Source organism: Ictidomys tridecemlineatus, chromosome 4 (assembly GCF_052094955.1).
Source record: "Ictidomys tridecemlineatus isolate mIctTri1 chromosome 4, mIctTri1.hap1, whole genome shotgun sequence".
NCBI classification, from domain to species: Eukaryota; Metazoa; Chordata; class Mammalia; order Rodentia; family Sciuridae; genus Ictidomys; species Ictidomys tridecemlineatus.
In genome coordinates, this window is record NC_135480.1 from 162,201,200 (window position 1) to 162,215,446 (window position 14,247).

At 35.4% G+C, this 14,247-nt stretch overlaps 1 protein-coding gene across 8 annotated transcripts in view; it reads left to right on the forward strand.

The window, feature by feature from the left end:
- The window catches only part of Focad (focadhesin), a 281,898-nt gene that overhangs the window by 155,620 nt on the left and 112,031 nt on the right, over positions 1–14,247 (forward strand). For all 8 annotated transcript variants that reach the window (XM_021733689.3, XM_078047698.1, XM_078047697.1 and 5 more), the window contains 3 exons: positions 8,825–8,959; positions 12,607–12,657; positions 13,572–13,655. In XM_021733689.3, the coding sequence (XP_021589364.1) occupies positions 8,825–8,959; positions 12,607–12,657; positions 13,572–13,655 (270 nt within the window). The remainder of the gene's footprint in view (positions 1–8,824; positions 8,960–12,606; positions 12,658–13,571; positions 13,656–14,247) is intronic.

Here is a 14,247-nt window from a genome sequence, read left to right on the forward strand (position 1 = left end):
AGACATTTTTCATATATATTTTATAAAATGGATAATGGTAGACATAAAATTGCTATGGCATTTTATCTAGTTATGTAAACTTAGTGGAGTGTTTCAGTAGTTTTGTTCTAAATTGGCAATGTTTTACTCTGTTAGAAGACAAGTCTATGGGTACCCTTAGACTTATGATTTTGGATGCTAACTTCTATAATTTTTCAAAACTCTTTAAGGAATTGCAAAAATTATTCCTGCCTGCCATGCATTATGTTGTGAACATTACTTTCTTTCTTCATATTTGATTAAATTGGTAAAATTGGAAAAGAAATAGATGTAAGCATGTCTGGTGCATAATCACTCTTCAATATGATCCCCTCCAGGAATTCCTTTTTCATGCTTGCTCTCTTCTTTACCAAGTACTTTTTCTTTCTGTAGATACCTTCTAACTTTGGCAATTTCTCTCAGTCCAAGGTTTTGTAATGCATGGTTACACATCACTATCACCTGGTGAGCTCCTTAAGGTAAAAGGCATGTTTTTCAATCTTTTTTTCTTTTCTTTTTTTTCCTTCTTTTCCTCCAAGGGCACAGCTTAGAACCTTGTTCATTGCAGTTGTTCACTGTTAGGGTCCGTAAACAAGTCAAGATGGCGCCTGGCATTTTGCCAGAGGGAGTGGTTTGAGAAGTAACACCAGTGAGACATTAAGATGATATAGATTCCTTGATGACTGACTGCTGTGTCTAGATTATGTCAATTAAGTTAAGCTGTGTGTAATTATTATGATGAGGATTCCTTATTGGTTGACTGCTGTATCTAGTTTATGTTAATTAAGTTAAGCTGTGTATTCAGTTATGTATATATACCCCTCCTGTCCTACAATAAACGGCTCCCACTCCTGCTTTATCAATCTTCACAAATTCCTTGTCACCACCCCCCCCTATTACTTTGCTGCAGCAGGACTGCGGCAGTTCACATTTCTTGAACTGAAAAAACAAACAAATTAATAAATCTGAGTCCTTTGAAAATAGGACTGAGTAGATATTTTTAAGTTGTTTTACTTCTCAGGGTTTATGTCATCTGGCTTCAGTGAAAACTTTTCCATTGAATGTTCAGTCTGCATGAATAATTTCAAAAGTTAGTACCTTGAGGGCTGGGGTTGTAGCTCAGTGTTAGGGCGCTTGCCTAGCATGTGGGAGGCACTGGGTTTGATTTTCAGCACCACATTACAAAAAATAAATAAAGGTATAAAAATTATCACCTTGAAATAATGTCTAAAACTATCAGTTTGTTTGAAAGTATTATTTGGTTGTGTTTATGTAGTAAACATTTTTAAATCTTTACTGTTAAAAAAAAGGGTTAGAAAATGGATCCCTGTTTCTAAAACTAAATATTAGCATATGTGTGCAGACATCAACATTTTGCCTCTTTCAAGTGGAAGGGCAGCATGGAAGGTGAACTTTGGAATTCATTCAGTTTGACTCTTATGGGGCAATGCATCAGAATCCTTGATATTGGAACTATTTCAGTAAAATCCAGGACTTATTGTTGTCTCACTTCTAATTTCCTCCCTGTTTTGAATTTCTGAGTTAAATTCACCAGTAAAGTTTAGTATCTTGTAACTCAAAGTTGTATGGTTTTCTAATCAGCAGCTTCTATGTCACCTGAGAACTTGTTGCAAATTAAGAATCTTAGTCTCTGCTCCACAGGCACTGAATCAGAATCCATGTTAAAACTAGCTAGATCTTTTCCCCACAGGAGATTCGTATGTACATTAAAGTTAAGGAAGCACTGGTGTAATCTAATTGCTAAATTGGATCTGGTTACCAAACACATATTCTGGGTCCAGGAGTTGGTGAAAGTAAGGCTGTAAGTAAACTTTTATTAGAAAACAGACATGCCCATTGTTTTTTGTGTGTGGCTGTTTTCATGCTACAATGGCAGAGTTTAGTAGTTGTGACGAGACTAGGTGGTCCTCCAAGTCTAAAATATTAACTCTGCCCTGACAGAAACAGGGATGAGCCCTGTGTTAGATTCTAGTGTGTCAATTAATGCCAGTCATTCATTCAACATATTTTTTCCTGTGGGAAGTGCCTTCTATGTTGAGTACTTTCTCTTGATTTCTATTACTGAAAAACAAAATAATTCCTAAAAAGATAAAAAAAAAAAAGCTGCCGAATTTATTTCTCCCTGCTGTTGAAATTGTAGATTACAGGTTTTTTTCTTTAGTTTTGATTGTTCTTAAGGAAGAGCTTCAGTGAGATGGGGACAGGTATGTTTCCTTCTTGTTGTTAGGAGACTGTAGGTAGATCTGTGTCAGTCAGGCCTGGAAGCCTGAACTTGCTATTGTTATCCCCAGATCTATGCACAAGTACAGGGTGGGAGATGGGGGCAGAAGAATGATCTTCATTGGACATCTAGTCAAGTTAAGTTTCAGTAACTGTCAACATTGGTTACTACTCTGTAGCTAAAAATCGCTTCCGAAAGTCTTTTTATACCTCTGTCGTGATTGCTTAAGTCATCAATTATTTTTTATGTACGTGATGTTAAGTTCTCAATTTTAAATGGCAATAAACTATGTTTCTCAGTATTTCTATAGTATATATTCTCATGATATATATGTTTTGCAACTTTTTAAAATTTAGATGGATAATAATTCAATCTTATTGCTGGTAGATACCGGATTTGTTTTGCTTTTTAATTTTCAATCTGCTGAACAACTTTCCAGTAGTTTGGGTTTTTGAATCTTAAATTATGTTATTTGAGTTCCTGTTATTTTCTTTTATCACCTTGGAGTCTAACCTCCATTTATGGGGAAAGAGATACCCACCTCCAACTCATCTGGTTATCTGAGGGGAATTCTTGCCAGAGAATATTTTTTAAACATTCTTACTGTGGAGTTGCTAGCCCATACCAGAGGAATGTCCACCAAGAAATAGATAATTAATCTATTTAATTTTAATTAATAGATAATTAATGGGTTCTAGCAAAAGGAAAAGTGAATGTCCCTGTAGAGAACTCTTCATGTCATTCTTTCTGTTCCTGCAGAGAAATCAATGGAGTTTGCATTGGAAGCTATTGTTCCCCTCAGGGAGGTATCTTAAGGAACCTGGAGCTTCTTAACTTGGGGGAATAAAAAAGAAACCTAGTATTCCAGGTCATTGAGTAGTGGGTCCCCCAGGTGCCTTGATAATTTAAATCAATCTGTTTAATGAATATCTCTGTCTCTTCTCAGATATTAGAATTGTAAGTATGTACTGCAAAGCACCAATAGTTTCTCAGAAATATAGAATGTTGTAAGGAGTCTGTTCTTTTGGAGGTGCCATGGTGATGTTAGTGGTTGTTAATATCAGAGTAGTGTTACCACAAGAACAAATAATTTTGATTCACTAAGCTATAGTTGGGTGTTCAGATATATGCTTCATGTTTGCATGAACTGGACTAAAGTTGAACAACTATAATAGAAAATCATTAGGATTATCGTCCTTTAGATTTTGAGGGACTTAACCAAAGGCAACTCAATTATTTATACCATTTATTTTTTTCCCTACAACACTGCCTTCATAATAAACTAGTCTCATACATAAAAGACTGTGAAATTGCCTAAACAAACCTGTGCTAGTCATTTTTTTTTAATACTTACAACCTTTAACCCCATTTATTAGGATAAGAAAGAATGTTATTTTTCCCATTGTTTCTGCTACATTGATTGTGTCTCTTTAAACTCCCTCTTGTCCCCCGTTATTGTATTAATTGTGTTTGCCGAATTAGCTTGAGAGGGCTTCACTGTGTGATGATGCCTTGAGTTCTTTAATTGTGGAGGGAGCTTCTTTTACCTTCATTAAGAAAGAGGCAAATAAGGTAATTTTCATAGCCTAAAGGTTTTTTTTTTTTTTTTTTTAATAAAGCTTTCCCTTTGTTGGAGTAAACAATCAGGACAAAGAGAGTAGACTGTTCTCAGGAACTTCTAGAAATAGCTTTTGAAAGTAAAATTAGGAGATAGCTATCTGTTCCTCTGTGTAGGAACAAAGTCATTTTCACAGCACAGGAATTGGAAGCAAAGGCTCTGATTCTTCTGGGATTTCTTATTTTTTCCATTGGTTATAACAGCAATAACTAGTTTTTTCTGTGTATAAAGCACATTTGCATACAATCGTCTCACTATGTCTTTATTGTTAACCTTGTGCTATACATTAAAGCAGGTGTTACTAGTGTTATTTCCATTTTGCAGCTGGGGAAAACACTGAGGGAGATTAATGAGGTTGCTATAGCCATGCAGTTAAATAGGAGACCTGGGGTTTTTGACTCTACTCATATGCTCTGCCCAGTACATCACACTGAGTAGGGTCTCCTTAATCTGTACTATATTTTGCTAAGACTCTTGTGGAGGAGTAATGTGAGAAAAGTGTCATTCTCCTCTAGCAACAAAATATGCATAATGTAAACACTTGGAATAGGATGAGTCTCTCCAAAATTGAGCAAACTGAATTACTGAGTCATTTGTACATGGAGATTAATATGTTATGTGTGTGTGATTTCTAGGTATTCCTCATTTGGGTATTTATTGTTTTGCATTTTTAATTGTTTTTATTTTCTAAATACATGACAGTGGAATGCATCACAATTCTTATTACACACATAGAACACAATTTTTCATATCTCTGTATATATATAAAGTATGTTCTCACCAATTCATGTCTTCATACATGTACTTTGGATAATGATGTGTTTTGTTTTGTTGAATGATGGATTTTGCATTATAGGCTGACAGTTTCCTCAGCACATTTAAGGTTTTTTTTGTGTGGTTTTCTGATGTCGTTAATTTTGAAAAGTGTGTTGTAGTTCTCAATTGTTTTTGATAGTCTGTATTTTTTGCTTTTTAACTTTGAGACTATTTTCAGTGTTTAACAGTCATAGTATAATGTATTTAATAAAAGGAAACTTTTAAAATCTTACTTAGGACTCTAATTAGAGATTTATGTCTTTTACTAATTATGGAAATTCTTAGCCATTATTTCTTTGGTGCTTCACCCTCCCCATTACTTTTTTAACCTTTCATTTTGTAATAAATACACCAAAAAGTTAAAAATAATACAAAAAAGTGTATAAACTGAGTGGAATATTATGCAGAAATAAAAAGTATTAATATATGGTACAACAGCATGGATGAACCTGGAGAACAATATGCTAGGAGAAAGGAGTCATTACAGAAGACCACATATCATATGATTCCATTTATAGGAAAGGTTTAGATTGGGCAAATTTATGGAAACCCACAGTATATTTATGGTTGCCTAGGCCTGGAAGAGCTGGGGGCCAGGGGCAAAATGGAGAGTAATGAACAGGCTTTTGTTGTTGTTATTGTTTTTATGGGAGTAAGGAAAATGCTTTAAAATCGACTGTGATAGTTGTATAACTTTGGGTATTCTAAAATCCAATGGATTGTACACTTTATCTTTGTTTTTTCTTTTCAACTCAACTGTATAGTAACATTTTCTATTTTTTCAGTCATTTTGCATGTTCTATGCCATATTTCTGGAACAAGAAGTCAATCTGCTTTTTGATTATAGACTAGACATGAGCAATAGATTCAGAATAAGCCAGTATAAGCCAGACTAATCTGATGTGGTTTGATAGAGGACTAGATCTACAAGCTTCAAGGAGACTCATAGTGAGATGGTAATGGGTTGAATTCAGGGAGACTTAGGGCCAGATCTCTAAGATCTAGTCAAGGCTAGCTGAGGTTGGATGCTCAGAGGGTCAGAGAAGGCACTCCTCTGTACCAGAGGCATTCCTGCTCTTACTTTTGTGTGGCAAGTTGAGTTTACAGGTATTCCTTGCAGGTATACCTGAGGATGTTTGAGGCCATGCGTATGGCTGGGATTCTGGAATATTTTTTCACAGTCTGGAGAACCATTTTAGGCATTAGTTTTCAAACTTTGTAGGAAGAAGACTTAGTTTTTGAAATCCTTGAAAATCTTCTGAGTATGTGTGCTTACCCCTTTTGATGGAAAGGACAGGATTTTCCTTATACTATTTGGCTGGAGATCTTTTTGACCAACCCCACTAAGTGGATTGTAATGATTGTGGCAGTGTGAGGGACACCTCCTTGTGATATCTTGATTTATAGAAATGTTCAAATGACAAAGATATTGTTGACCCACCTTACATCCGAGTTGTAGTCTTTTCTCTTACCTGTAGGATATTTCTTGGTGAAGTTGCTCATTAACTCCAATTAAACCTATCTCAAACTGAACTCCTCTACTCCATCTCCTGCAAATATGCTCTTCCTTCTGGTTTCCTTCAATTTTTAACGTTGCTACCATTTGTGCAGGTCTCCAGGACCTAGACATCTCAGTTTTCAATTCATTCCCGAAGTTCTTTTCATTTTTTATTATCTGCCTCTGATTTCCCATGCGCACTATTCAGACTCGAATTTCAGAGGAAAACTTACCTGAGGAAGTGGGACTTAAACCAGATCTTGAAACAGCACAGGTTGGAATTAGATAGACATTTAAACTAAGGCATAAGCAAGCATAATTAGTGAGTTCATTGACTTTTTGGGGGGAGAAAATTTTGGAGATTGTAGAGACTAGTGAGAAATAATAACCAGAGTGAGGGAGCCGGGACAACTGCCTTAGCTTTGGCTGTAAGATGACCATGTGAATCTTTCATGAGTGGCCTTTCTTTCTGTGTGCTGCTCAACTCGGAAGTCCCTAAAGGTGCCAGTATTCCAGGTATTCTGCCATCTGCCAGCCTTTCCCTACTAGCACTCAGCCTTTTGTGCATTTTGGCTTGGTTTATGTGTTCCCTGTCCTTGTGGTGTGTCTGTGTGATTTCTGTCCATTCCTTCTTCAGGTTCCGTTTCAGAACTCACCCTCTCTCCATGCTGTCCCTGGTGAGTCCTACCCAGTGATATTTCTCTCCTCTCTGGATTCCTTTTGAAATTATTTTCTCTTGACGATAGTTCAGACCCAAATCAAGTACCTTTTGGTTTTCTAATAATTTAGAATCACAGACGTCTCTCTCTCTCTCTTTTTTTTTTTTTTCTAGTAAGTTGGTAAGTTCTTTGAAAGGTTAGTTTGTGTTTTATAATATATTCTTCCTCTTAGTACTGTGCTGGATTGGTAGCTTTTCAGAGAAAAAAAATTTCAAACCCTCATGATTTGTGATATCAGAGTTATTTCTTGGTGTTGTTAGGAGACAGATGCGAATGGTGGGAACACAAGGTTAAGAGAATGATCCTGTAACTAGGCCCCACTTGCTTTATTTTCCAAGAAGCAATTTACCTACAGTCTTGTCTAGCTTAAGTGGACAGACTGTCACTTGCAGGAAAAATGCAGGCATGAAATAATGTTGATAAGAGGAACCCAAGTTACCCTCAAGGTGAGGAGACTTTGTGTGCCTTTTCATAGACCAGATCCCAAAACTCGGGGAGATTAGAATAGTTCCTCCTAACCATAAACTCTGTGAGAATTAATGGCTAAGATTCCAATTCAAGCTGGCCAGCATGGGCTAAAGTGACCTAGAGTTGTCAGGGCAGTGGGGACTTGAGAGTCTGCCTTCTGTCAGTCAAAAGTCAAGAGGTGGACCTGGATGGGACTCTGGAAACTTCTCTGAGATCCCCAGTAAAACTGGAGTGTAGGAAGGACACACTGTCCTCTCCCCTCTCAGTGAATCCACTTTCTCCCTTGAGACTGGCCCCTTTTCCTGTTCCTTGAAACTAATTCCTGTTATTCTAGGTGACATGTTGACATGTCTGATATCTTTCTGACTTGATTGCAAGAATCAGAGTTTGAAGGAGGAGTATTCACACCACCTCATTCTTTGGAAGGCCCCAGCTCTGTAACATTGTCAATGTGTCTACTGTCATGACTGCCATTAGTAAATGATGATTAAATTCAGATCACGTAGTAGATTCTAAGTCAAAGACCATTTTTTTCCCCACCAATTTACAGAAAGTAGAAAATAAGAGCAAAACCACTAAATTCATTTTCTGGGAGATACTCTATCTGCTGTCTTTTTCTTTGAGCCTCTTAGTTATCTGTATCTGTTAAGTATATATTATTCATTTGTCTTTGACATCTTTTCACTTACTGCCTCTTGTAGTTTTTCTAAATAATTTATTTTTCTAGATGGAGAGAAATTGTGTATATTAATTGCAGCTCAAGAGAAGAGATTGAAGTATTTTAGAAAGATTAATCCTGGTTAAACTATCTAATTGATCCATGTTGGCACTCTTCCTGCCTGAGTTTTAGAATTTTAATAAAATACCTATTAGTGAAAAAAATCATCTGTTGTAGTTGAAATTGAACTTAAGAAAGTCTTAAATTGTTATTCTAAGTAATATAATTATTCTCCCATCTCCTTTAAAAGCTTGCAAGGTGCTTTGAATTGAGAATGTATGATTTATATATGTTAATATCCCAGTTTTCTGGGTGGTGATGTAATTTCAGTGAGACTGAAAAACTACAGGACCTATACATACCTGGCTTTAGAATGTGCTAGCATCATCTTACTTGCTTGCATTTTACAGAATGGTTCTTCTGTTGATCTGGAGTGAATTTTGTATGCATGTAGGGTGTGTGTGTGTGTATGAGAGAGAAAGGGAGGGAGCAAGAGAAGGATAGTTCTATACTTGGGTAACCAAACAAAGTAGTCAAAAAGCTGGATTTTTGACACAGGCAGGCTGGATTTTCAACAGCTTATATTACAGTTTTCTTTTGAGAGGTAGTAACTTACTAAATCTTCTAGGAATGTTCTTGTTCTTGTCTCTATATAATAAAATACAGTATTCTTAACTAATGCCTGGATATGAGTTGTAGATATTGACTTCTTCAATCTGCTTCACAGGTTGTTTGTATTCGCTCTACTTGGAAAGCCCTCTCTCCGAAGTTGAGTTGTGACACAAGACCTCTCATTTTGAAGACTCTGAGTGAACTGTTTTCTCTGGTTCCTTCCTTAACAGTCAATACAGCTGAATATGAGGTATGTTTTCAGCGCAGCTACCTTAGCCTATTTTTACTTTACAAAGACGTGTGACATAATAATTTTTTTTAGAATGAATTTTTGTAATATTTTCTTGGACAAAAATCCTTTAGTGTTTTTTGTTCTGAGAACATGCTGATACTTTTATGGATCCTTATGAGTAGGAGGATTGCTACCCTTATAATTTTGTGTCTTTATGATTTATTTAGCTAAAGGAGACAGAGATTTTATTATGAGAGTATGGTCAAGACTTTTAAAAGCCACTATGTTAAAAATGATGTTTTTATAATAATAGAATTCATAAGATCAACAGTTTCAAATCATTTTATTAACGTTTTAAGATCTAAAAAATAATCTAGGAAGACTTTAATAAAGACAAGATAGATTCTTCTAGTTTCGCAGATTACTCAGTGTGATTATAATGAGTTGAAACAATTGGCTGAAGATTCTTTGCCATAAAATTCATATATTGCTGCTTAGCATTTTCTTCATTATCTCTTCTTGGAAAAGAGTGAAATGAATCAGAATGTGGCAAACTACGTTTATACTTCCACTTTTGTGCGTCCTATTCTCCTTCGTGTTCACCTCTGTTTCTTTTCCTGCCAGGAGCAGCAGTTGATTTTCACTTGGAGTCTTAGTGAGCTTTTATTTTGATCTAGTGCTTCACAGGCTTCATAAAGATTCTAATTGTAGTCCTTTGTGTGTTTTAGAACATGTGACTAGATGGGATTATAGGACACTACTTCTAATAATTCTGATTGCCACCTAATGAATAAAATCAAATCTGTCCTTTTTGAGGTTAAATATCTAGCACAGCACCTGGCACATACTGTGTAATTTCTATGTTTGCTGAATAAACAACTGAAGCAATCTAGTGTATTGAGTTCATTCTTAAGATGTGTAGACTTTTTGTTTTAGGGTATTAAAAAAAGAGTCAATCTGTGACTTCTAGAGTTTATAGTCCACCAACAGTCTTTTTTTTTTTTTTTTTAAATGGTTGTAGTCCATGGTTACTCGCCCCTCTATTGTCACAAAGCCTGCAGGGCTACTGACAAGGAGTTGGGTCTAGAAACGGAGGCAGGGGCATGTTGTGTGTGTCTGTTTTCTGTCTTCCAGTGCTGAAATCTCATCCTTTGTGTTGCTTGTTCTTTGAATTTCTTTGATTTTATTATAGGTTAATTTATGAAGTGGTTTGTGTGTTGGTTTCTTATTTGCTTATCCATAGCTGTGAATTGTCTTTTGGACTAGATTCAGCCTTCTCCTCTTTTAATTTATTTCAGAGCTGATATAATGTTAAGGTTGCTCTGTTTTTCAGGCAGATTGCTTTGGGACTATTTTTATCCATTTCTTCCCTCACGGTCAAGGGAGTCACTTCAGTTCCAGTGATCCCCTCAGAAGCAGAAGTGGAGAACTGTTGAGCTCTCTCTCCATCCTTCCCTCTATCTTCCCACCCTCTAAGAGGTCCATTCTTCCATCCTTCCTTCCTCTCCTCTCTTCCTGTGTGTTTTTAGAATAATTTGTTTTCTTTTAATTGTTTATAACTTGTTTGGATATAAGTCAAAATTGAGTTTAGTTTCTCTAAAGCATTTCTTTATTTTTTTCCATCTATTTTTATTCTAATTTGTTATATATGACAGCAGGATGCATTACAATTCATATTACACATATAGAGCACAATTTTTAATATCTCTGGTTATACACAAGTAGAGTCACACCATCCATGTCTTCATACATGTACTTAGGGTAATGATGTCCATCTCATTCCACCATCTTTTTTATCCCCATGCCCCCTCCCTAAAGCATTTCTTCGGTCACTTCTCTTCCTGATCACTTCAGTGCCTTATGTTCACCTAAAATGAAGTCCAACCTGTTTACATCTAGCCAATAAGACAATCTCTCTAACCCTGGCCTTTCTCTATTGTCCTGCACCCAGTGTTCCAGAGAAATGAGGCCACCTGTCATTTTTCTACATACTTCCAAACTTTTTCTTTTCTTTTGTTCATGTTGTTCCCTCTGTCCAGACTTTCTGTGTCATTTCTAATTTTACAGTCTGTTTTAGGAAATAAAGAATGGTTTTCACTTATCTCAATCTTTTAATTTTTTTCTCTAAGCATAAGCCTATTACTTCTAAAGTTCTTTATGTATAGTGTTATAAGAACTTTTTTCTGCTACAGAGATACATTTACATATATTCTTTTCTGCCTCAGAATTATGAGTCCATGATTCAATTATAGCATATTTTATGAATTGGTTTGTACAATGCTTGGTATTTTATTCATCAAGAGTACATTTATTAAAATAATAGTAGGCTTTAGAGATACTAATATATAATGATAGATACTATTTTTGAATTCCTATTAAATTCCCAGAACTCTTCTAGTTACTTTATATCAATTAGTTCTAAGACCTCATAGGAACATATTATTTTATAGCTAAAGAAACTACTAAGGCTTTGGAAGGCCAATTAGGTATTAAATAATATTTTTTTGAGTATCTGCCATGCACCAGGCAAATACCTTAACTAACATAGTAGTTACCAAGTGAAAACTGGTGCCAAAATCCAGGACTTTCTAGCTCGATAGGTTATATTTTCCATTATAGCATGTTATTTTAGAAGCTCAAAGGTTGGTAAAGAGATGGAAGTGACCAATGATAATTATTATAACATTTGATGGGTACAGTTAATCAAAGGGCAATGAAAATATGGAGGAAATAAGAAATATCATTTAGGAGGACTCTAAGGTAACCTCAATTTGTTGGTGCCAATAGGCAGGGATCTTGAAGAATTAGTATATAATGCTACTTCCAGTTGAAGTTCAGGGAATAGAATATGCAAAGACAAGGAGATAGTAGAGAACCATTAATGATTTTGAAGGGCAAGACGTTAGATCTTACTGAAATGAAGAAGATGTTGAATATTGGAAGATTGATTTTTATGTTGAACCAATTATTTATTATTTGTCATTTTTAAGAGACTATTCTGAGCTCTCTGGTCTAAATCTTTGAAATAAAAAAAAGACATGGTATGTAAAAAAAAATATTTGTTCATGTTGTTTGGACACAATGTATTTACCATTGTTTGGGATATATATATATATATATATATATATATATATATATCTTTTCATCACCATTCTGAACTGTGAGGCAAGAGTTTGTCTGATTCACAATTATACTATGACAACATTACAAGAAAATGAAGGGGAAAAAAAAAGTCATTGCTCTAAGGAATATACATCCTCCTAGGGTGTTAATCATACCAGATGCTAATGTGTGCCACATGCCTTATGGCTTTTGGAGAAAGATAAACTTTCTCCTAGATAGAGCGTTAGGAACAGTGGCATGAAATAGTGACATTTTTATTAGGATTTGAGGGGTCAGTGAGAAATGGTTAGGTTGAAGATTTAATAATCTTAAAATCTCACTGTGTTTAATTTATCTGTGTTTAGATGATAGGTCTGTTTCTGAGTATTTTCATTTTATGAATGATACTCATTCATTTCATTTTATGAATGACAGGTTGAGTCATTTAATGATGTTGTAATTTAAAAAGTGATTTAATTTCCATCATTTGCTACTTCAGATTGCTTATTCTCAGTTTTATCTTTGTCTTTAATTTTTTTTCTTTGTATTTTCTGATTTTTCAGAATTTCAAAGTTCAAGTCCTTAGTTTCCTCTGGACTCACACACAAAACAAGGTACTGTCAAGGGTGTCAGTGAATCAGAACAAAGCTGGGGCAAGAATCATGAAATAAGGCTCTTAGAATGAGAAATATGAGTAACTCTTTTGAAATGATGACTTCTTGGTTAAAAAAATGTTAATATGTTTAGATTTTAAAATGTTCTCAATTTATGCCCACTAATACATCTTCATCGTAAAGCATAGTTAATTTCTTTAATCCAAAAATTGAAGAGAGATTGTTGACATTCTCTCATATTTTTATGTGATCTTTTTCATTTCCTGCCTTGTCCCTCCCCCACCAATAAGCATTCCAAGCAAAAAGTTCAGTTCTGTTTTTTTGTATCATTTCCAATCTGGAGTATAAAGAACAGGGTGTTGGTGATGTTACATCTGACTCATGGGTGAATGAGTTTAGATTCCAAAAGGCCTCCTTGCCCTGTTAGTAGGTGGAGAGCCGGAACCCAAACACTAAACCCAAATTCTAAACCCTCATACTCTTTCCGATAAACCACACTATTTCATGGGGACCTGAGCAATCATGAGTTGCTTTATGGTTAGTGCCCAAATTAGGATAAAAGTTTAGTGTTTCTGACCCTTTTGTCCAATGCTCTTTTCTATTTTTATTTGGAACAGATACTCCAGAAAAATGTTTGGCGCTGATAATTTTTTCCAGTTGTCCTTACTTCTCTCTTCAGGCCTTTCCACTCCACAGTATTTTCTTTTGAAATGAAGATAGATTTCCTTGCTTTTTCTTCTGAAGTTGCAAGTAAATGTCCTTTTGGCCTAGGCAAGGCTTGAGTACTCTTTCTAACGCATTGACTCTAGAACCTTGGGGTTGGTGAGGGAAAATTTTCTTTCTCCCTCTGGATCTGATGTTTAATACATGTTATTTTTTATTTGTTTGTTTTGTTGTTCCTTCACCCTCTCTAGGACCCAATTGTAGCAAATGCTGCATACAAGTCTCTGTCCCACTTTAGTGCAGGAGAACACACCATTCTTCATCTGCCTGAAAAGGTATGCATTTCTGCTTTGTCACTAACATCTCCCGATGACTTCGCTGGGTTTTACCACTTTATTTTAGTCCCTTTCTTAGGAGATTCTTACCTGATGAATGAATGTATAACTAGACATATTGTCAGTATATAAGAATTCACATTGTATATTTGCTTCATCTGTTTAAGACTGTAGAGGTCTTATGCTTCCAGATAATGAATTTAAAACTCTGAAGTAGATGAAAGACAGCTGTGGTGCACATGAAGTTGTTTTAAGGTGACTGGAGGTATGCTTGGTCCAGATGATGGGTGCCATTGTAGAAACCACCTTGCTGTCAAGTCAGTGTGCCAATTTGAACTTCAAATCCAGGCATGGGCTGTGGTAGATGAAGATTTTCTACCACTTCTATAGCCAAAGGTCTTTATTTGTGATGAATAACACATACCATATAAAAAATCTGCTATTTATTAATGTACTGTGAAATTATGTATAGCTTAGCCCTAGAGAGTTGGATGAAGATAGTATCTTGAGGTTTAGCACATAGTATGGCATTATTTTAGTTTTAAAAATAAGCTTATTATCTTAGTTTTGAACTAAACAATACAATCTTTTT